At 41.9% G+C, this 24,406-nt stretch overlaps 1 protein-coding gene across 1 annotated transcript in view; it reads left to right on the top strand.

Moving 5' to 3' along the window:
• Nucleotides 1-24,202, top strand: part of LOC148442374 (outer kinetochore KNL1 complex subunit KNL1-like) — a 138,433-nt gene extending 114,231 nt beyond the window's left edge. The window contains exons 24-30 of the mRNA XM_088464012.1: nucleotides 8,441-8,542; nucleotides 11,436-11,536; nucleotides 12,509-12,577; nucleotides 12,966-13,075; nucleotides 13,186-13,304; nucleotides 15,321-15,443; nucleotides 23,348-24,202. Of these exons, the coding sequence (XP_088320138.1) occupies nucleotides 8,441-8,542; nucleotides 11,436-11,536; nucleotides 12,509-12,577; nucleotides 12,966-13,075; nucleotides 13,186-13,304; nucleotides 15,321-15,443; nucleotides 23,348-23,447 (724 nt within the window). The 3' untranslated portion in view covers nucleotides 23,448-24,202. The remainder of the gene's footprint in view (nucleotides 1-8,440; nucleotides 8,543-11,435; nucleotides 11,537-12,508; nucleotides 12,578-12,965; nucleotides 13,076-13,185; nucleotides 13,305-15,320; nucleotides 15,444-23,347) is intronic.
• The last annotated feature ends 204 nt before the right edge of the window (nucleotides 24,203-24,406 follow it).

Raw genomic sequence — 24,406 nt, forward strand, 5'->3', positions numbered from 1 at the left:
CAAGATGTGAGTGAATTACTTCTCTAGGCAGCCAGATTAATGTTCCTGTTGAAGACTAGTCCCTCTCTTCCTTAACACTGGATTAGGTTAAATTGTGCTGCAAGTACATACTATATGGCTAAGCAATTAAGGTGCATACACACACGTAACAATTTTTTGAACGATTTGTTCTTAACGTCGTTGTTCAAAAAATCGTTCAGTTTCTGAGTTATAACGATGAATGATCGTTCAAGTGCGCTCCCATTTGTAGTTATCGTTCATCGTCCATTTCAGACTGTCCAACATAACTATTTTCATTAAGGGAAGGAACATTTTTCGTTCATCGTTCATTACACTTCAAAAAATCGTTCACTTTTTCAAGGGAAAATCTGACAGAAAATTGTTGGTTACGAAATCGTTACGTGTGTATGCACCTTTAGGATTGAAAGGCGGCCCATGTGGCTAATTAAGAAAATATGAGAAGTGTAGGTAGGAGGGGTGGGGGCAATTGTAAATTAGTATTGTCAAAGATTGAAGATTAAACAAAAGTATAACTAAAGATAGCTGGTTTAATCCCTAAACACCCCCTGACCAATCTTTACTAATTTTCCTCCCACCCCATAAACTTGAGCTTGACAAAAGAGCAAAGACTGCATATCTCACACAAATTGTAATGCGGTTTTGTCCAGCAACAAATTGCTAGGAAGTGAATATGCCCCTATACCAGAGGTTCCCAAAAGTAGACCACAGGTGACTTAATTAATGCCTCAGGCAATTTGATTTAACCATCTGTGCTCAACTATGGATATCTATAAAACCTGAACTGTTAGAGAGCCTTGAGGACCGCGTTTGGGAACCCCTGCCCTATACAAATGCTGTTAACAGTACCCCTAAAATAACATAAGTCTGAAGGGAAAATTTTCCTATGCCTGTGAAGATACTGCATCAAAGTACCTGGGTATCCATGCCCCACATACTAACCTGTATTACACTCCCTACCCTACTTGCACTACACTTGTGGCTCCTCTGAGGTCTACTGGCTAGGCAGAGTAGCTTCAGTATAATGAGTTTCCAAGAAATAATGTAATACTTCCTTAGAGCTAACCTAGGAGTGGGCAATAAGCAGCCCTCAGTTGTTGTAGAACTACACATCCCAACATGCCCTGCCACAGTTTTGCTATTTGGCTTTGCTAAAACTGTTGCAAGGCATGCTGGAATGTGTAGTTCAACAGCTGGAGGGCTGCTTATTGCCAACCCCCGGAACCCCCTATCCATCGCCTCTTGAATTTATGTTAGTCCATGTGGCAACATAGACTCGCCTGAGTGTTACATGTGGGTGTGCAAAGGTTAATCAAGACCAACCCACCTGGCCTGTCTAATCCCCTCTTTAATAGCCCACACTTATCCTAAACTAAAGTAACCTTTTGTGCCACCACTAAGACAGCCTCCAGTTTCGCCCACACTTAGCTCAGTACCATTTATCAGATCTATGGTTCTCCAGACAATTTCTGACAATGTAGCATTACCAAAATAACCAAGTGTTCCCTAGCAAATAAATACATTTAAAATGACAGCAGAATTAATTAAATAGGGTGTAATATTCCAAAAATGTCTAAATGCTTCAGCAATAACAAAATGGACACATTGTAAAGAATTGCAAACATTTGGAATAACATTATGTAAAAAAGAATATTAACTTCAGTTACATAGCTTGGGTATGGCGTTTAAAGGGAATGGACAGCCAATCGGTCAGTTTTGAGAAAATCTACACAATCTAACATAGCTGAGGTTTAAAATACATTTTAACCCCTTGGATCCCTCTCCTGGCATCACTGGACCAGCTGTTCCATGAAAACTCTACAATTCCCAATACTTCATAGGTTTTTATATGAGTTTCCCTGTAGTGGGTTTTTGTTTTGTTTTTCTTACACCTTTTAAAATACTGGCCATCTTTTTCTGCATGCCAGAATGGAAAAATGCCTATGCTTCTTTTTACCCATATTGTACATGGTACCAGCTGTGGCTATATTAATGCCATATATGTATACAAAATAAACTTTTGCTATTGGTGCTAACAATAAAATACTGCAAATCTGTATGTATCTAGCAAATACATTCATGGGGATTTTGTTCATATTTTGATCACAACATCTTGCAGCCTGTCTTCAAAAGATCCCAATTCTCTGCAGGTCCCTACACTAGCATATATGCCCAACACATCACTGAATTGCAGCTAAATGCACTTGCCTGTCAGGCACAGAGGACAACCTCCATAGTAGAGGTTCCCAAACTCTGCCATGCTTAAGCACAGGTGACTTAATTAGTACCTCTACCTAGTTTTATCTAACGCCTGGACTCAAGCCTGGATATCCTTAAAACTAAACTGTAATGGAGAAGTTTGGGAACCTTGGATCTATAGGCAGGTTGCAGGAATATATAACATAAGAAATATGGGTATGGACTAAAGTTACAATTATTTTCAGTATAGATTCTCCTTGCAAAAGCAAGGTTTCTAGAAGTATCCAGATCTACCACATCATTAACTCAATCACAAAGCTAGATCACTCCACCCTCTAGTTGTTTAAGCCAAGTATGTTATATTCAACCAGCAGAAGCAGGCAAGTTCTGTGAAACGTGTAGTTGCTCTGAAGTTAGACCTGTTATACATTTTACACTCCTTCATTTTTTTATCCATTTTATTGAATTTGTGTTTTTTTTCATGTTTGTATTTAAATGTTTTACTGTGTATTCATTAACTTTACTTATTTTATAGTATGTGATGCTTTTCATATCCAGATGTGCTGATGTGTGATCTTTATTCCTTGGATATTCTTTTTATATCCATAAATGTTCAGAAGATGGTTAGGCATTCATCAGCAGTCTGACTGAGGAAGGACCAATTCTCTGATTTAGGATTTAATATCTAAATAACCTACATTACTTCCATATACCATTTGTCATAATGGTCCATGATTGAACCACAATACACAAGGTTCTTGATTTAGTCTCCACTGTGGTAAAGCAGGGTATCGGCTGCGCTGGAGATGCATTCCATTGTTATACATACCATATTCAGCTTTTTGGGAAACAGATGGTTTTCTTAGCTGTAGCACACTCATTAGGTGCCAATCTTGTGATTTGCATGTTCTAGAACCTACCCTCCCACAAAGGCAACATATTTTTGTGGTACAACTTTTTGCTAACCCTAGCACAACCCTTTGAACCCATATAAGCACTTGAGTGGGATGCAGATCTTATATATAAAATATGTAGAGGGAATAATGGCTAAACTTCTGTAGCAATATGTAGATTTTCTAGCTGTTTAAATCTGTATTTCACAGAATGTACTTGTTTCTACCTGCTTTGCATAGAATGTTCCCTTACTCCTTCCCTTTAGAGAGGGAGGAGGTAAAACCAGATTCTGTAAAAAAAAAAAAAAAAATTGGCTACAAAAATTATGAACCCACAGATACATAGTACAGAGGTTCCCAAACTTTTTTTGAATCATGGCGCCCTAGAGTAACAGAATTGTTGTCACGGCACCCCTAAGCCAAAAGTTTGTTATTGGGAAATTCAGAAAAAATGTAGTAAAGTGAAGTAAATTGTGCTTACCTGTCATCCTTGGGTTCAGTTATGTGGTTGTGGACAGGTTTGCACTTCTGTTTGTCCACATATTTACATTACAAGGACCATAAATTTGATTTGGTGCTGGACCACCAACCTGAGGCGCACAGTTTGGGAACCACTGATATAGTATAAGTACAATGCTGAGTAGCACAGGGTACCCCTCCTAGTGCCCCTCGCTTGGTGTTTTTACATCTCACATTAAAGCATATAAAGCATGGTGGTTGATAAATATATCACCCCACCACCATCACAAGTCCTTGTTTGAGATTGGTCAAAACCCATTACACAAAGGTTAATTCTAAAAATATTCAGACCAGGCTTCAGTAATTAATGGTTTCCCACAAGGAAAAGTACTGGTTGTGTGCTTTGTAAACTAATAGTGACCTTGTAGATGACCTTGAAGGTCAGGGTCCATATTTACTGTGACACTGGTCTATGTAGACTTACTAACAGAGCTGAATAACAACTTGCTACACAATCTTTTAACAACAAAAACTGCCCCCTTATATAATTATGCACTTATAGTAGGGATTGGTCATTTTACCACTTACATAATTGGTAATACGGAGATGGAAAAGAGTTTAGAAATACTGGCTGACAGGAAGCAGAGTAGCTGTACCCACGGCCCACCAAAGGGATAAAACTGCTGGGATGCATATAATGAGAAATGTTTGTGGAGCAAACATAGGTTTACCATTGTTTAGGTCACAGGTATAACCACATCTTGAATAACTGGGTTCAGCTTTAGGAACTTTGCGGAAAGGATAACATAGAACTCAAGAGTTCATAGGCCGAAAGTTGGAGATCTGGAACTATTTAGAAGATATAGCTTTCCACACTCTCTTGGAGGAGGTGACACAGGCTCTGGATTCTCCATTTACAGAGGTAGAATTATCTAATGCTCTCAAGGCCTCCCCCTCAGACAAAAGCCCCAGACCTGATGGTATTACTTTGTCTTATGATGAGGCTTACCAAGATAAGCTATTGCCGCTGCTCCTTCAGGCTTGTAATGCTGTCAGGACAAACACTTTTCTCTGACCAGTCGCTATGGGTCTCATATTGCGGTAATACCCATGGAGGTCAAGGACCTGACTCTTCCTGCAAGTTATCATCCTATACTGTATCTCTTGAATGTGGATATTAAGATGTATGCAAAACTCATAGCCAACCATCTCAAGCCTCTACTGCCGTCTGCTATTCACACTGATTAAGTGGGGTTTGTGTGAAATAGAGAAGCTAAGGATAATACCACTAAGGTACTGGATTTGGTATACCAATAAGTTTCTACTGATACTCCCATGGTACTTCTCTCCAACGATGCTGAGAGCTTTTTGATCGGGTGTATTGGAGTTTTATGACAAAAGTGTTGAGATGTTTGGGTCTGGGAGACACATTGCTTACAAAGATCACTGCTTTGTACAGAGCCCCCTCTGCACAGATCTGGGTGAATGGGACTCTATTTAATCCAGTTGCTGCCCTCTCTCCCCATTGGTCTTTGTTCTTTGTATGGAGGCTCTGGCAAGAGCGTTACGAGCTACTCCCAATATCAACTGTTTATGGGTGGGCTCACAGGACTATAGTCTTGCCCTCTTTGCGGACGACTTGCCTGCAGTGATAACAAATCCTGTTACGTCTCTACCCAACCTTATGCAAGAATTTCAGCGGTTTAGTTATCTTTCTAATTTTAAAATCAACCACAACAAATCCATTGCTCTTAATATCACATCACAGAGACTGTCTCTGCACGAAGCCAATCATTTGCATTTAAATGTAATCCTTCTCACCTTTTTAATATCTGGTGGTTCTTATTCCTAGGTGCCTCACTGATCTGTTTGCTCTTAATCACCCACCATTGCTGGGTTCCCTTCGCATGGAATTAGATCAATGGCTCCTACAGCAATTTTCTTGGTTGGGTCGCTTAAATATTATTAAAATTAATGTTCTTCCCCGAATCCTGTACTTACTGTAGACAACCCCTATAGTACTACCCCCACTGTTTCTATATAAAGTTCACACCCTTATCCATAATTTTGTTTGGGGAGGAATTAAGCCCAGATTTAAACACAAGGTACTTTTTAGACCGAAATCATAGGCAGTTGCTTGTCTCCTCTACATTTCTATCTATTAGGCCATTGTGCTAAGTAGGGTTCTAGATGGACTTGGGAGACTGTGGGTAAGCAGTGGGTGGAATTGGAAGCTCTGTCCTCCTAATCTTCCCTTGGACATTCTCCCATGGTGTTCTAAAATATCTAATTCACTCCATCCTACAGTTGGCCCTACACTGGAAGCATGGAGGCGGCTTCGTACCAGAAGCGGAGTATCTTCAGTGACATCCCCTCTTACTCCCATTTTACACAACACCCTCTTCCCTCCAGGTACATCGGGCGGTTTATCTCCACTTGGTCTGCAGCTGGGATCACTAGAGTGGGACATTTAGTGCCTGAGGATCGTTTCCTGACTTTTCCGGAGTTATGTGCTAACACTTCACTCACAGAACGAGACTCGTGGGCTTACCTGCAGATCCTGCATTTTGTTTCCTCCCTTGGGGGAACTTCCTTGTTTCTTAGGGATATGATGCCCTTTGAGTATGTGTTCCCACCATACTCCTCCCATACACTATATATCGTCAATATATAAAATCCTGCTGCATGGTTTGTTTACCTTAGACCTCTTTGTTGAGGCCTGGGACAGGGATTTAGCACATAGGGGAATGCAAGTTAAATGGGACAAAGTTTTCCAAGTTGCTGACGCTTGCTCCCCTAGTTTAGAAGTCCTTGAAACCCAATACAAAGTTATGACCAGATTGTACTGTACGGCTTCAGAGATTTTTAGGCTTTCGGTTCCCTGTGGCCCTGAGTTCTGGCTGCTTTCTCATTCGACCATTCCTTTTTCCCGTTCTAAAAAGTCGCTTCTTAAGCACATTAACAATGCTGCCAGGGCTGTACTGCCGGTCCGTTGGCATTCGTAGACTCCTACAGCGTGGGAATGGTGTCAAAGCCTTGATTTTTATATGGCTATGGTTGACCTCTTCTCAGTGCCACAAATTCAAAATGATTTTCAGGGGCTAAGGTTTAGCTGGATTGATTTCAAAACTTCAGCGACTATGCAGCTCTTGTGCCGCAGGCCTGAACCCCCTCAGGGACTTCCTTTTTCCTACCAGTCTTTTTTCCTTCTTTTTCTCCCTTTTTTTTGAGGATGAGCACTTCCCGCTTCTGGATGACTTGGTATCTGCATATCCCTCCTTTCACTCCCACCTCTCTCTCCTTTTATTCTTTTCTCTTTTCTGCCTTCTTTTTTTTCCAGATTTTGTTGCTGTGCAATTATGTACACTTGTTTTATGCCAGTACTTCTGAATTAATTTCATTCCTGTTTTGATGTTAAACAGCTGATGTATGCATTGTTTGTTTTTCTATTGCTTTCTGTGATGCAATCGTTTTAAAAATTCTTCTGCAAATAAAGAATTTATTTAAAAAATTACTCTTTTGAGCAAGACCATGTTTGGTCTGTTTCATGCCATTGTTATGTATTTTTTGGTCATGTTACCATCAATATACAGAACCATCTAATATGTTGGCGTTCTAAATAAAACTAGGTGTGTTAATTTTGGGGGAGTGATGCCCATTGCAAGTCACCTGATTTTACTATGTAAAATACTATTACTATTCTTGACGTCCACTAAAGCTTTGCATAATTGTCATCACTTTTGAATACGAAAAAATATTTCTAGTGTTGAATGGTTAAGTTATGGGAACTCCCGGGACACGTGAGGTGGTGACTGCAAATCGCCAAAAGAATTGATGTATGGATTGGGCACCTTTCTTACTAGAAGTTGTATTGTTGCTTATAATTAGTAGAGAGCATTGTCTTAAATGGTCTACAGCAGTGGTTCTCAAACTTGGTCCTCAGGACCCCACACAGTTCACGTTTTCCAGGTCACGCAGCAGGTGCACAGGTGTATTCATTACTCACTCACACATTTTAAAAGATGGTGGAACTAATTATTTAATTCTGTGAGGAGACCTAGAAAACATGCACTGTTTGCGGATCTGGGGACCGAGTGCTCTACAGTATTACTTTAATTATTTTACCAACTTGCATAGTAATTTGTACTTTATTGCTGTTTTGAAAACAGTTGATGCACTGTAAAATGTGTTGCCGAGACTGAAAGCTTCATAATTAGAAGATAGAATGATCGTTTACCTTCCTATATATCTGGAGGGTGTTGACATTTTTAGTATCAACGTACAAACCACAAGGGACACTACTGATAGGATAATGCAGAAAGGCATTTTAGGGTTGATTCAGTTGGCCATCATCAAAACCTTGCCCATGCCATAAAGTGGGCTGGATAGCCTCACTCATTTCTGCTCATACTCAATAGAGCTGATAGTAAAATAAAATTAAAAAAAATCAAGACTCCTTTACATCAAGAATCATTACCTTTAATTACCCACATTGTGGGCATTGCGATGTTCCAACCACACCATGCACTCAATTAGATCTGCCTATTTGGGGGCAAATCAATTGGCAATGAGCTGGCTTGCCCCGAGAGTAAGTGCATATGCTGCACTTATGGTATCTCCTAGAACGGTCCACAACATCGGAATAATGGGTAGAGTTGATGTGTCATTGCTGGGGTTACCACGTTGTTGAAACTGCACATAGCGGGCCTTGCCAACAATTTAATTATTCTGCACACAACAAGGAGGTTGATTTGACAATCTGTGTGGGGAAAAAAAATGTATAACAAGGGAATGTAATTGTAATAACTACCTTAACTTCCACAAGTGGCAACAAAGCAGATAGAAGTAACAAGCTGCTTCATTTTCTGTAGAGAAATCTTGCAGCTAAAAGAAAGGAAGGAGCACGTCTTGGCACAGCTTGGCAGCCTGCAAGCAGAAAAACGGGATCTTGACCAACATTTAGAGGAACCCAGGTAAGAGTAAAAAACAATGCCTTAGAAATCATGAATCATGGTTACTGTTTTTTATTCTTCAATATATTTAATTATAGAGTAAAGTAGAATTAATAAGTGTTCCATTTTCTCCTTATGTTTATCATCTGAGCATACATTTTCAGCATGGGTAACATTTTATTAAAGCCGAAGCTCTTGGTGGTTTTCAAGTTAAATATTCATAAATTCAGTGCCCGATTTACGATTAGGCTGATTGCATTGCAAGCTAGGGTGCCAGGAGGTGTCACTAAGGTGGCAGCCGAGGAATGAAATGGAGACCTAGCTGAAGTTGAGGGGTAATATCTGCAGTTCTGATAGTGATGCTGTATTTCTGCATTATTGTGGAGTATACTGCACCATGCACAGTACATTATTTGTCATGTGACTTACTGACAATAGCTTTGGGATGAGTATGTTTGTGCAACTCTAAAGTATAAATTAGATTGTAGGTTTCACTGGTGTAGATAGTGACGTGCCAGAAAAATGTTCTCTTCATAACCCTGCAGAGTATGTTCTATAACTGAAGGATAATACTTGAAGGGGGATTCTTCTTGGTCAAAGGAATCTGTTAATTCATAGAAGAATAAGTGATCTTTGAGTGGTAATGACTCCAACAGTTTTCTGTTATCTCATTTGTTTAGTCACAAATCTATTAACATGTAATATATAAATATAGAAAATACAAATTTGCCAGAAAAGCTCCTTGATATCAGCCTGGTAGTACATTGACCATTGCTGCACAGTTTCTCACTCAGATTGGACAGCCGTGTCCCCATGTGCGTGGTGGAAAGAAAGACACAGCATAGAGGGCAATTGGGGGTTCTTTCTATCCACTGTGCCCCCTCCTCTCTGGCATCAAGCTAGAATCTACTAATCTGCCAGAGTCTACTGCGCATGCGTTGGTCTCCGGAATAATGGTACACGTACCTTATTCCAGGGGACACCTCTAATGTGAACGTGCAAATCACCAGAAAAATGGCCACCCCGCCATTTTTCTTGTGATTTTTGCTTCTCTTCAGCTTTGGGCCGCTGGCAGATGCAGGACTACGGGATCTGTGCAGAGGTAAGTAGAACTATATATATATATATATATATATATATATATATAATGGGTGCACACAATGTATAAACAATATACATATACAGTCAGGTGCATAAATATTGGGACATTGACAGAATTTTCATATTTTGGCCTCTATTCACCACCACAATGGCTTTGAAATTAAACAAACAAGATGTGCTTTAACTGCAGACTTTCATATTTCATTTGAGGGTAATTACATCCAAATCAGGTGAACGGTGTAGGAATTACAACGGTTTCTATATGTGCCTCCCACTTTTTAAGAGGCCAAAAGTAATGGGACTATCAACTCAAAAGCTATATCATGGACAGGTGTGAGCTATTCCCTCATTATTTCATTATCAATTAAGCAGGTAAAAGGTCTGGAGTTGATTCTAGGTGTGACATTTGCATTTGGAATCAGTTGCTGTCGACTCTCAATATGAGATCCAAAGAGCTGTCACTATCAGTGAAGCAAGCCATCATTAGGCTGAAAAATCAAAACAAACCCATCAGAGAGAGAGGAAAAACATTAGGTGTGGCCAAATCAACTGTTTGGAACATTCTTAAAAAGAAAGAACACCGGATAGCTCAGCAACACCAAAAGACCCGGAAGACCATGGAAAACAACTGTGGTGGATGACAGAAGAATTATTTCCCTGGTGAAGAAAACCCCTTCACAACAATTGGCCAAATCAAGAACTCTCCAGGAGGTAGGTGTATATGTGTCGGTCTACCAGAGTGATGGGAAGAGAAGAGTATGGAGAAGGAAAGGAACTGCTCATGATCCAAAACATACCACCTCATCAGTGAAGCATGGTGGTGGTAGTGTCATGGCGTGGGCATGTATGGCTGCCAATGGAACTGGTTCCCTTGTATTTATTGATTATGTGACTGCTGACAAAAGCAGCAGAATTAATTCTGAAGTGTTTCGGGCAATATTATATGCTCCTATTCAGTCAAATGCTTCAGAACTCATTGGACGGCGCTTCACAGTGCAGATGGACAATTACCCGAAGCATACTGCAAAAGCAACCAGAGTTTTTTAAAGCTAAAAAGTAGAATGTTATGCAATGGCCAAGTCAATCCCCTGACCTGAATCCGATTGAGCATGCATTTCACTTGATGAAGACAAAACTGAAGGGAAAATGCCCCAAGAACAAGCAGGAACTGAAGACATTTGTAGTAGAGGCCTGGCAGAGCATCACCAGGGATGAAACCCAGCGTCTGGTGATGTCTATGCGTTCCAGACTTCAGGCTGTAATTGCCTGCAAAGGATTTGCAACAAAGTATTAAAAAGTGAAAGTTAGATTTAGGATTGTTTAGTTTGTCCCATTAGTTTTGGCCCCTTAAAAAGTGGGAGGCACATATAGAAACCGTTGTAATTCCTACACAGTTCACCTGATTTGGATGTAATTACCCTCAATAACCCTCAAATTAAATCTGAAAGTCTGCAGTTAAAGCACATCTTGTTTGTTTCATTTCAAAGCCATTGTGGTGGTGAATAGAGGCCACAATATGAAAATTCTATCAATGTTCCAATATTTATGCACCTGACTATATATCCCATTGCCCTCTGTAAATGTGCAGGAAAAAAATTCTAATTACTGTTAAGCTGCATGACATTAAAAACAATCCTGAGAAGAGTGAGCAAAACATTATATTAAGTAGCTTTAAGAAATATAATTTCAAATACTGCTTAAGTGTCCACTTTCATGCTTAATGAACTGATTATTGTAGTAATTATCACATGGGTGATGTGTTGGTATTATTTGTCTAAAGTGACTACTTCATTCCTGTCTGGTTTTATTTCAGTTTCACAGAATGGGAGCTAATTAAGTGGACAGATGAGGAGGCAACTTTTGTTTTTCTGTATGAGTCTCTGGAACTTAAGATATTGTTTGGAGATTATACCAGTAAGTGCTTTCACTTCCCCCAGAATATTAACATTTCCAAATAATGTTTCATAACTTGGTAACCCTTCTGCATCGTAAATAAATTCTCATATTTCATAAATCTATATAAGGCAAGTGTGTGTGTGCACTTTGTATTTTAAATTGGTTTCGTTAAGGCGGTGTATCACAGCATCTTGGTTACTGAACTTGCATGGAATTTTATATTTTTCCTTTATTTTAGCTTTGGTTAAAGTCTGCCTTGTCATTGTCACTGTTCCTTTAAGCTAAAACAGTAGGAGTATTTTATTCATGTAAACCAGTTGAAAAACTTCTCTTATCCCAAAACAAAAAAAAATCAGGTTATTCAGAACAATCGCTCTGAGCACTGTGATATCTTTGTATAGACCAGAGGTTCCCAAACACTGTCCTCAAGGCACCCAACAGTTCAGGTTTTAAGGTTCACATCCACTAGGTGATGTCAATGAGCGATTGCACGATTCCACATCTTAATTTGGCAATCGTGTGCAAATTGTGCACTGTCAGAAATGACCAGCGATGCGCGCTCCCGCTGGTCGTTTCCGACATCAATCACCGCCTGAACATGCTGGTCAATCTGCCGATAACGACAGATTGGCCATGTTCTGGGATGAGGGAAGGTGCCTACACTGAACGACTAATCGTTCAGTGTAGGCACTGCAGGGGATGGGGAACGACTGTAGGATTAAGTTTTCGTAATCTTACTTTTTCCCTAGTGGATGTGCAGCTTATGAGATATCCATGGTTGAACACAAGTGGTTATATCAAATTGACTGAGGAACTAATTAAGTCACTTGTGGTCATTCATGGATATCCTTAAAACCTGGACTGTTAAGGCGCCTTGAGGACGGAGTTTGGAAAAAATGTGGTGTAGAGCATTAAAATTGACCAACATGTGCTGCTGTCTTTTGTTTTTATTTACATTCATTACATTTGATGTTACTTTTTTGCCTTTAGACAGTGAACCATTTAATAATCAAGCTTGCAGAAGAGTTTCAACAGTAATAGTGGAATCTCAGCTTGACGGTGAGGATGACCTTTCTTGAATTTAACATTTTTAGTCCTCTCAGATTTAAATTGCAGTTTACTCAGCAGTGTCCTAACATGGAGAGCATCATTTTTTCTTTCAGGTCAATGGCAAGTGCTTCTTAAAAGTACTGTGCAACTTGACATTGCAATTTTGCAAATCATTCAGAGAACTACATGACCGAAAAATAATCCCTGAGCAACTTTGTATCTTCTGGTTTCAAAGCCATTTTCTAGCACAATACAGTATCTGAATAACTAGAAGCTTTTGTCATTTTTAAAAGTCATACATAAGAGAAACTATAATTTGTTTTAGAGATTCATCGATACATTATTGTCTATAATATATGGTAGCTTGATTTAACTTGGTTTTATTATGGTTTTGCAGAAGAACTTGCACCCCCTTCAAGTCTTCTAGTACATAGATTAATAATGCAGTTTATCGAAAAAAAGGGAAGCCTTCACGAGACCTATAAAACACAAAACAATCTGCCTCAGGTAAAGTTATTTATTTGTTTTTTTTAGTTCAGTTTGATGTAGGTCAGCAAGCAAATGCATTGGATCATTGCTTGCAAATTGTAATGGAACTTGCTCTTTCTGTTCTGCAGTTACTTTTTGATGTGTCCCTGGTGGTAAGCAGATGTAAATTACTTGGAGAAGAGGTTGAATATCTAACTAAATGGGGCGCAAAATATAACCTAGTGCAGACACAAGTGCAGAACAATCAGTGAGTAATATTTCTGAAATGTTTATATTGTGAGGGTTCTCATTTTTGGATTCCTACATAAGTTAAATTACAGGCTGAGCATATAACAGGACAGTTAATGTAAATAGTATTTTTTGTAACAAACCTTTGGTAATGTTCTTTCACAGTTATTTCCTATGAGGGAAACTAAAACCATTGGTTATAAAGAGCTCAATATGCCTCATCTGCTCCCCCCCCCTCCCATTAGTAATGTTAATTCAAGTAGGCTGAAGTAGGCACTTGGTACTAATATACCTGAGCAATTTAATAGCAGCTGTTCCCACTCTTCCTTACACTACTGATTCTGCCACTAATTTCTAGCGTTTTACACTCCCAATTTTGACCCGGCAGTGTTAGAGTGTGTACGTGAACAGAGTTCACAAATGGCTTAGGTTCCCGCAGTCAACCTCTGAAAGTTTTCAAAGTTTGAGGAATGATGGTCCACATACTATTGTATGGGGGACTGTAGACCGTATCGGGTGCAATGTAAGCAGGACATATAAGTTATGTGTTACCAAAGTAAATAATAAGTCTGTTATTAAATTTAATCTTTTAATGTACTTTAAGGAATGATGATTGAGACCCAATGAATCTGACATAAGTGATCTCCATCTATATCCCCTAGCTGGCTGAGAATCCAAGGGATAGGGCATTTTGGCACAGTGCACAACATAACTTTACTTTTTGATTAGTTTCCTATTTATTTATTTTCCCCTATAAGTCTTCAGCATTTCCTAGCTGTCATTCAGGCTGAGCAGGCACCCCGCTCTCTATCGGACTGTCTCCAGAGAGTGAACTATTGCTGGGTAGACAATGATTAGGCACTACTGTGCACTGGAGGAGCGGCTACCATAAATGTCTCCATTCTTCCCTGCTGGGAGAGAGGAGTTTGAAGACTAGGCCAGTAGTAGTGTTTACATGCGCATGATGCTTCTCATCAGTGTCCAAATGAGCAATCTGCGTTTAAACCCAGATTCCTTAAGGGGGTTTTCCCATTTTTTTTAGATTAAAATAATTTATTGGATATATGCTCTCCTGTTTATTTTCCTAAATACAATGCATGTGCTTTCTTGTTTTCTTTTGTGCTTTTTAGCCATATCTGGACTGTCTTGCTGTTTGTTTGGTTTTTTAACTTTTTGATTAAGAGACATGTGGGTAAATGTAAAGGGGTCCACGGTTTTCCTGCAGGATAAACTCAGACCTTTAAATGTGTGAGAAGGTCAAACAACTCGCCAAATGTAATAGCCTGGGAACTAGATTCCCCCAGCCAAAGCAGTATTCTCAGCAACCAGCACCGGACTCTTTCTAGTGGTGGTGTAATGCCATAGCCAGGGTACCATTTGCTTTGGCTGAGGGAAACCCTACGCATTTTCGCCTGTATTTTAAGAACCAGGACAGGCTCAATGGAGATGAGGTGCCTGCCATTTTTTTTTCTTAACTATATATATATATATATATATATATATATATATATATATATATATATATATATATATATATATATATATATGTTATTATTTTATTACATACACACACGGATCTCGCAGATCTGTGCATGTTTCTGTGTAACTCTGACCTGCTTAGACTAGACTTGCTAGTCTAAAGCAGGTCTGTCTTTTTTTTTTTTTCCCTCAAGTTTTCAGACAGTAATAGTGTGCAAGTTAAACACTTGCACTCTATTACATTGACCAACTTGTATCCTCACAATGGCAAAACATCTGGATGCGTGTTTTGCCGTTGCGGGGGTGTGAGAAAATGAGTTTGCATGTTCTCGCACCCTATTACATAGGGTGAGTTGTAAAAATGTGCGTGTATAGCTCTCTACTCTTACATATTACAGTGTCTGACCCTATTACATTTTGCCCATGTTCTCTTTATTTATCACCTCATATCCATATCCCAATTTTGTGCCTTCTCCCAGGGTAAAAAAAGTGGAAAACCTATTTACCATTGTGGTGCTTTTGTATACTTCTAATTCTGTTTTCATATTCTTTCTAGAGTGAAGCTACTGTTTTCCAGTTTAGCAGCTTTTGCAAAGTTTGAGTTGATAGTACATCTTTCAGAATCTTACCCAACAGCCCCTTTGGCATATACAGTACTTAGCCGTATTGGAAATATTGAGTAAGTACAACTAAATGTGTTTGCAAGCAATTGGTAAACTGTTACACTATTCCTGGCATGCATACTGGGTAATACCATTATTATTTAAATGGTGTCAAAAAGGTTCTGCAGTGCCTTACAAAGTGCATAGAAAACAGTGACTTGCAGTACAAACCACAAGAATGTGGTTTATAAACATTTCTGCAGCAGCGGACACTCCAATAAACAGATGGGCCACTGAAACCAAGGGTTAGGTGCTGTTGTAGGGAGTAGATAGATTATAGTATAAGTAAGGGAAGGACAAAGACACACGAGGGAAGAGGGCCCTGCTCGTGAGAGCTTACATTCTAATGGGGAGGGAGAGACCTACAGGAGTGACACGGATGTGGGAGACAGGGAGTAAGGTGCATGGAGCAGTGGGTCATGATGAGAACTGAATGGCTTTGATGAAGTGGGTCTTGAGAGCCCGTTTTGAAGTTTTTGTGGAGAGTCTTATGGGGGGACGGAGAGTGTTCCAGAGGTAGGGAGCAGCATGGGCAAAATCTTGGAGTGGGATGAAGTGATTGGTTGGCAGGAGAGACTGCATTCATTTGTGGAGCAAAGCGAACAGAAGTTTGAAGGAAGCTAAGGTTAGAGATATAAATAGAGGATTGGGTGAGAGCTTGTAAGTGAGTGCAAGAAGCTTGAATTTGGTTCTGAAGGGGAGCCACTGTAGGGCTTGTACTACATCTGCCTCTCCTCTCCTACATTTGGAAAGGAAGATGAGCTGGACAGCAGCATTGAGGACTGGAGTGGAGACAGGTGGGAGTCGGGGAGACCAGAGAGTGTGTCACAGTAGTCCATTCTGGAGATGACCAGCGAGTGGATGAGGGTCTTTGTTGTATCCAGGGTGAGAGGGGGGGTCTGATCCTGGAGATATTTCTAAGATGGAAACAGGACTGCGATAGGTGCTGAATGTGTGGCTTTAAGGAGAGGGGAGGAGTCGAGAATAACCCAAGACACCGCACTTGGGGGGGATAGAGGAGATTGTTATACTGTCAATAGATAATGAAATTATGGGAAGTGAGGTTATTCGGGAGGGTGGAACATGATCAGCTCAGTCTTAGACATTTTAAATTTAAGAAAGTGTTGGGACATCCAGGAAGAAATAGCAGACAGTTGGAGATATGAGTGAGGGGGAGAGGTCTGAGGAGGAGAGGTAGATCTGTGTGCCATCAGTAAATATAGCGTTATGGTAGACTTGCCTGGATAAATCCTTTTCTCGATGTTCATAGGGTCCACAGGGATACCATGGGGATGTTATGGTTGGAAGACCAGGCACCAAACAGTTAGGAACTTCGGCTCCCAGAATGCCTCGGGTCCACCTCCATATATACCCCGCCTCTAGCCATAGGACTTCAGTTTAGTTAGCAAGCCTAATAGCAGGAGAAGGAAGAGCAATCGTACACCAGAAACACACACAAGATGAGGGAATCTGTGACTGAAAGAAAAACACCCAATGAAGCCAGGTGCGTCGGGGTGGGTGACCTGTGGACCCTATGGACCTCGAAGAAAAGGAGTTATCTAGGTAAGTCTACCATAACTCTATATTTCTTCTTCGGTGTCCATAGGGATCCACAGGGATACCATGGGGATGTCCTAAAGCAGTTCCCATAGAGTGGGGGACGCTCCTGAGCAGAATGGCGAATTTGTCGCCCAAAGGAAGCATCCTGAAAGGCAAAAGTATCGGGCATAGAACCGTAAAAGAATGTGGACAGAAGACCACGTGGCAGCCTTGCATAATTGTTCAGCAGAAGCACCACAACTGAATGCCCACGATGGCCATACAGACAGAGTAGAATGCGTTGTCACCATGCTTGGGTCAGGAAGATCAGCCTGTCTATAGACCTGAGAGATAGTCATGCATATCCATCTCGCCAGAGTCTGTTTACTAGCTGGCCATCCTCGTTTGAAAATCAGATTCTCTTTTAATATTATATGGTTTTCACAAACAGAATTTGTGCACTCCACATAAGAATGCACGAATTACATCCAGGGCGGCTTCACCTACAGAAAGGTCTGGAGCCTAAAAAGCTGGAACAATAATTTCTTCATTCACATGAAAACGGGACACTACCTTAGGAAGGTAACCCTCCCTTGTACGAAGAACAACTTTATCCTGGTGAAAAATAAAAAATGGGGAGCGACCAGTGAGCGCTGTCAAATCAAAGACTCTGCGAACAGATGAGTTGGCAAGAAGAAAAATTGTCTTTGCTGTCATCCACTTCAAATCTAGAGTCTAAAGGTTAAAATGGGGACGCTTGTAACACCTTAAGAACCAAAGACAAATCCCACTGTGCTATCGGTGGCACAAAAGAAGGCTGTACCCGCAGAACTGTTTGGAAAAATATTTTAACATCTGGTAATAAAGCAATCTTCTGGAACCAGACTGATAGTGCAGAAACCTGCACTCTTAAAGTAGCCAGGCAGAGAACAATGTCTAATCCTGCCTGCAGAAAAGCCAGAATACTGGGAACTCTGAATTCCTTAGGATCATATTCCATTGACCAAAGGAATGCCAAACTCTGTAATAGATGCCGGCAGAAGCATGCTTCCTTGCCCTAAGCATCGTCTGAATAACCAAACTCGAAAATCCTTTGTTTTTAGGATGGAAGTTTCAAGAGCCACACCGTCAAAGCTAGACTGGGCATGTCTGGATGTTGGCAGGGACCCTGCGTTAGTCTGTATACTCTTCCTCTGTGGAAGGATCTCCTGTCTACTGACAGATTCTGTATGTCGGTGAACTAATGACTCCTGGGCCAAGCTAGAACCACCAGTATTACTGTTCCGCCTTCCTGCTTGAATTTCCTGAGAGCTCTTGGAAGCAGGGAAATTGGAGAAAAGATACACCAACCTGAAGTCCCATCTTACTGCCAGTGCATCCACGACGGCTGTTGATGGGGCTCTGGGGACCTTGTAGTTGTGGCTTGACGCCATGAGATCTATCTCTGGTAGACTCAATTTGTTTACCAGGCGCTGACACACTCCCGGATGGAGAGACCACTCTGGCGTGTATGTCCCGGCGACTTGGGAAGTCTGCTTCCCAATTGAGTATGCCTGGAATTAATATTGCCGAGATGGCCGGAAGATGACGTTTTCTTCCCAAGTAAGAACCTTTGTCACTTCTTTCATGGTCGCATGATTTTTTGTGCCTCCTTGATGATTACCTCAATTGTCGCGTTGTCGGACTGGATCTGGACAGGCCTGCCCTGAAGCAGATCCTGTGCCCTGACAAGTGCTTTGTATACTGCTTGCAGTTCCAGAATGTTTATTGGCAGATGACTTTCTTGATCTGTCCATCTCCCCTGAAAAGTGTGATGAACTGTCACTGCCCCTCATCCGCGAAGACTGGCGTCCGCGGTGAGGAGCTCCCAATTTGGAATCCAGAACGGGCACCCTTTGTTTAGATGCTCCTTTTTCTAGCCACCACAAGAGGGAATGGCAAACCTTTTGAAGTGAGAGATTATCAGGGACCGTATTGAGTGGAATGCACAGTATCATCTGGAGAGAATCAACCTTTGCACAGGCCTGGAATGGAATGGGGTACAGCCCACAATGTCGAAGGTCTAAACCATTGATCCCAGCATCTGCATTGCTGACAATGTATACTCTTTGCATACGTACCAGCTTGTGTATCCGCATTGATAATGCCGCAAGCTTGTCCTCTGGCAATAACACCCTTTGTGCCTGACAATCTAGCAACGCTCAGTTGAATCATCTGCTGTGTTGGAGAAAGTGATGATTTCTTCCAATTGATGATCCAGTCGTACCTTTTGTAGGCAGACTATGGTCAGCTGAAGATGGTGTTATAACAGGGATGCGGTCAGCATACCTGCGGTGCTATCCCACCCGCCGATATTCTGACACCCACATCCCGACTTGGGACTAAAGATAGGCTTTGAAATTCCGACTCCTATCACTAGCCCCACTACCAAATCCCGACACCCGGTTTACCGAGCGAAGGTAAGCTGGGTGTCTTAGCGTGTAGCCGCGGGGTGGAAGAGTTAGCTTTAGGGCCCCCCAGGGGGACTGGGGGTTAGGTAGCCCCCCTAGGAGGGTTAGGCACCACTAGAGGGGGGGTTAGTTAGGCACCTCCCAGGAGGGTTAGGTTTAGGGTGCGGGGCGGGGGGAAGGTTAGGGTTAGACACCACTTAGGGAGGATTAGGGTAGGGGGGGAGGGTTAGAGTACTTGCCTGATGCAGTCGGAATCCCGACTGCATCGGGCTGCTGCTGTCTGTTTGATCCGGCAGCTGGACAGCCGCCAACATTACATACTGATTCCGTTGCAACACCTCTGACGTCTATGCCAATATCAGCAGGTCGTCCAGATATGGCAGTATTCTGACTCCCTGACGCTTGAGATAGGCAGGCAGTCATGACTGCCACTATTTTTGTAAATACCCGGGGAGCCGTAGAAAGGCCAAAGGGTAGAGTCTGAAATTGGTAATGTTGCTGAAGGACAGCAAACCTAATTGACTGACTGGAGAGTTTCCATGTGGAATTTGGGAACATGGATAAACCTGTTGAGGGTTTTTAGAATCAATATATGGTGTTATATGCTCCATTTGGTTTCTGGACCAGAAATAGATTTGAATAATGACCCCTTCCCTGTTGAGAAAATGGGACTGGAGTTATCACCCTTCCCTGCAGCAGGGAGTGAATTGCTTCCTGAAAAGCCAAGGCCCTGCCCACATCCGATGGAGGCTTTGTGGCAAAAAACCTCTGGTGGGGGCATCTCCTGAAAGTGAGGGCATATCCCTGAAAGACCACTTCTCGGACCCAGGCATCTGTAGTTTTGATCCCAACAATACGCAAACTGAAGAAGTCTGCCCCCCACCCTGGGATCCCCCAGGAGGAGGCCCGCTCCATCAGGCCGAGGGCTTATTGTCTGGCCAGACCCCTTAGTTTGTTGCTTAGACTTAAGAAAACTATTCGGCTTGGAGGTAGTCTCTCTTGGTTTCCATTTAGGATGAAAAGAAACCTGCTTAGTTCTACTAAATGACTTAGATGGCAGACCTGCTGACTTTGAAGCCGCCAGAGTAGAGCTTATGCTCTGCTCTGCTCCAAAAAGTACCTTTCCATGAAAAGGTAAGACTTCCAGCGCCCTCTTTTATGCTGTATCAGCTTTCCAAGACCTTAACCACAGGGCTCTACGTGCAACTATGGATGCTGCTGATGCCTTAGAAGCTAAATTTCCAGCATCCACTGCAGCTCCTCCCAGATGGGAAGACTCTTCCTGTATATGGGAAATATACATCTTTTCTCTGGTAGCATTTGATAGGGAATTTTCCAATGCCCAAATCCATTCTTCAACTGCTTTAGCTACCCAGGCTCCAGCTATAGCTGGACGGGTAACTGCTCCAGATGATTAAAAAATCGCCTGAAGACCAAATTCAATCTTTTTATCTGCAGAATCTTTTGGAGAAGAAGCCGATGGATTAGGCAATGTAGCCTTTCTGATTAGATGCGTTACATGAGCATACACAGTAGGAGGTATCTCCCACTTAGCACATACTGTAGGTAGTGTTCCCTCTAGCTCCGGCGGGAGGCAGGGCGCCGGAGCTAGAGAGGGCATTCCCGTGCGCACGCCTTCGGCGCGCGACCGAGAAGGGGGCGTGGTCATCGGAAAGGGGGCGTGTCTATAAGACACGTCCCCTTTTCGTCACTCTTGGGGGCGTGCCCGCCACTTACGGACATGCCGGGCAGCCCCCAAGCCCTGCAGACAGGGAGAATAGATGCCGAGCGCATGCGCCCGGCGTCTATTCTCCGGCAGTGACAGGGTCACCGCATGTTTCTCCACCCGCGGGACACTGCGTCCCGCGGGTGAGAACGGCTCCCGCAGGCTGTGTGGGCAGGGCGCTTTTTGCCCTCTAGAAGGAGGGCAGGGCGCCGCGCCCCGCTAAAACAGCCTAGCGGGAACGCTACTGTAGGTGTGAATGGGTACAATGATATTATTCTCTTAATATAAAATCGCTTATCAGGGTTTCCCCTTACCTCCTCAATAAGGTCAGTGAGCTGTTCAGACTCTGGATATACCGTTTTGACCACCTTTCGGTGGTGATTAAACATTAGAGGCTTCTTACTATGAGTTGGTTCATCATCCTGAATATCTAGGACTGATCTAACCGCCCTCACCAAAGAAGTAACATCCACAGTAGATGGATGATCCTCATCTCCAGAAGTAGATCCTGGAGAGGAATCCTGTGCATCATCAGACTCCTTTGATTATACGTCTGATTCCATATGTTGAACAGACGGATATAAAGACAACTTACGTTTAGGTACTTTAGTCACTACCAGTCTATTATCAACATTATCTGGCGCCTTACCAGAATGACTAGAATGACTATCAGCAATCCTTTAGAGGAATGGCCATGAGGTGAAAACCTATGTGGACACCCCATCCAAGGAGGCATCGTTGGAGTAGCAAAACGATCGACCACCTGCATCATAACCTGTGACAAAGAAGCAATCCAAGATGGCTCTTGTCCAACAACCGGAAAACCAGACTGGGGAGGTGGCTCTTTATAACAGACAGCACAGAAACCCTCCTTTATGTCCTGTGAGGACACATATGCCGTACATGATATACATGAAACCAACACAGGTGGCTCTCACTCCTGGTTCCCTTTATCTTTTGACATGTTTGCAATTGTTTCCTTTACTTTAAAGTAATGTGACAGCCTTCGCAAATCTTAATGAATGTGAAGCACTCAGAAAGAAGTAACAGTGACAGTTATAATTGACTGAAAAAAAATTAGTCAGCAGCTAGCAAACAGTCACATACAATGCATATGTAATATAATTACAATGTGCTTAAAATCAACTACAGCAACGCAAAGTAATAGGATATAGAGCACCGTATACCTTAACCAAGGGAGAGGTATAAAGGGAGACTGACCCAGACCCTCCTGAGACCAACAGCTACCAGGTGCACTTCGTGGACCGTGAGCGTCTCCTACACGTGGAGGGTTGGCTGAGCAACCCAGACGCACAAAACCTATTCATCAGGACTGCGTCTGGGACGGGGGAGGAGCTGCCGGGGGAGCGCCTACCTCCCCTAAGCTGCATTAAACAACCGGGTACGCTGGCCACGTGGCAGCAGATATCATCTGATGCCGAGGATTGGCAGCAGATGCAGAAGGCCCCGGCTGGTGTAGTAAGGACGCGGACAATCCCTGGTACTTGCGCGTGGCAGTCCTTGCTTCTAGTTTAGAGACTCACCAGAAACCGCTGCTGTGATTCCCAGCAAGCGAGTAATCTCCTTACCTGAAATATCCGAGCATCTGGTGCAGTCCAGGTCGCAGCATTGCTCCTAGATAAGTTCAGCCACGACTCGCTGAAGTCACCAGCACAATTACTGATGTTGGGGCCCGGCCGAGGTTGATGGAGTCGCAGCCCGTGCGTCTTAATACAAACGCTTAGTACTGCCAACTCAAGTAAACATAGTATAATAAATCATAAAATGAAAGCCTAAAACTGCCTAAGCAGTCCCCTGTATAAAAGGTGCGTCTGAATCCTGCCACACCAAAGAAACAAACTGAATTCCTATGGCTAGGAGCGGGGTATATATGGAGGACCCGGGGCATTCTGGTCCAAGAACCTTGAGTGGAGACCGTGTAGGTGGAGTCTGGAGAAGAGACAGAGAGAGCGGTCAGAGAGGTAAGTATCATGAAGACAGAGGGAGTAAAGGATTTGCAGGAGAAGGTTGTCCAGTGTCAAAAGCAGCAGAGGGGGCGAGGTGGATGAGAAGAGAGTAGTGGCCCTTGGATCTGGCAGCAAGGAGGTCCTAGCTTTACACACAAACAGTCCTCACTAATGTCAGCAGTTTCTGTACTTGGCCTCACATAATTTGGTACTAACATGAAATGTTCATTATTTTGCAGCCACAGCAGAGTGACTACTGTTATGTCAAAGGTTCCTGTGGGTCTATGGCAACTGAAGAGAGCAGTGAAATCAATATATGAAAATCTCCTTGTGCAGTAAATCATAAATGTGTTCAGTGCACTGAATGTCTTATGTCGAATGATAAAAGGGGTATACTTACATGAAATGTATTTTAAATTAATATGTCTTGAAACCTACTGAAGATTGTATTCCTTGTGATGTAGTGGTTCGGGGGTCATTACATCCTTTCAGTCAGTTGCCTCAGGGCCCTTTTATTACCTAGTTAGATCTTTTTTTTTTTCATTCATTAAATTAATTTTGATTCCTGTAGTCGGGGTGAGGGGCAGTTTAGAAGTGATTATAAAGGGTATCTAGCTTTTCAGTTGTAAGGATTTAACCTGCACAAGAGACACCACATGAATTCTCAAACCCATTGGCCACATTTGTGAGCAATAAACGCTGCTTACAATGGTCCATTATAGTGTCTACGTTATTTTAAATTCAATGATGCTTATGCTGTGCTGTGCTGACAACTTTAGTTGTTTGATTTGGATATAACTAATACAGGTCTTCCTTAGGAGCAGTAGCCAGGTAACCAAAGGAAGCTTTTTTTTTTATTTTTTTTTTATTATTTGTATTTTTTGCTTTTTTGTTTTCATTTCATCTCAAGTATTACGTTCCCGGCTGTCTACCCTTTCAAAGTAAATTTGTTTTTTTCAATATTGATAGTGTTTACATGTGCTTCTTTCAAAAAGTTGTATTTCTGTTTATTTCAGGAACATGTTTACTGTACAGATGTAAATATTTATATAGCTTTTGGAATTATACTTTCTTGATACTATTTAACTTGAACTTTGGCCGCTTTTCTTCCTTCCTTGTTTTTGTTTCTAAATAAAGTTTGTAAATACGGACAGTGTGTTGAATAATTTCTGAAATGTGGAGGTGGGAAAAATCTGAATTGTTTTTTGGATTACATTGTTTGTTTTTTATTAACAAATTCACCAGGGATACAGAAGAAAAAGAGGGAGCATATAGGGAAATTATCACACACACATCCA

Source organism: Taudactylus pleione, unplaced genomic scaffold (genome assembly GCF_031769625.1).
Source record: "Taudactylus pleione unplaced genomic scaffold, aTauple2 ptg001562l, whole genome shotgun sequence".
Taxonomy (NCBI): Eukaryota; Metazoa; Chordata; class Amphibia; order Anura; family Myobatrachidae; genus Taudactylus; species Taudactylus pleione.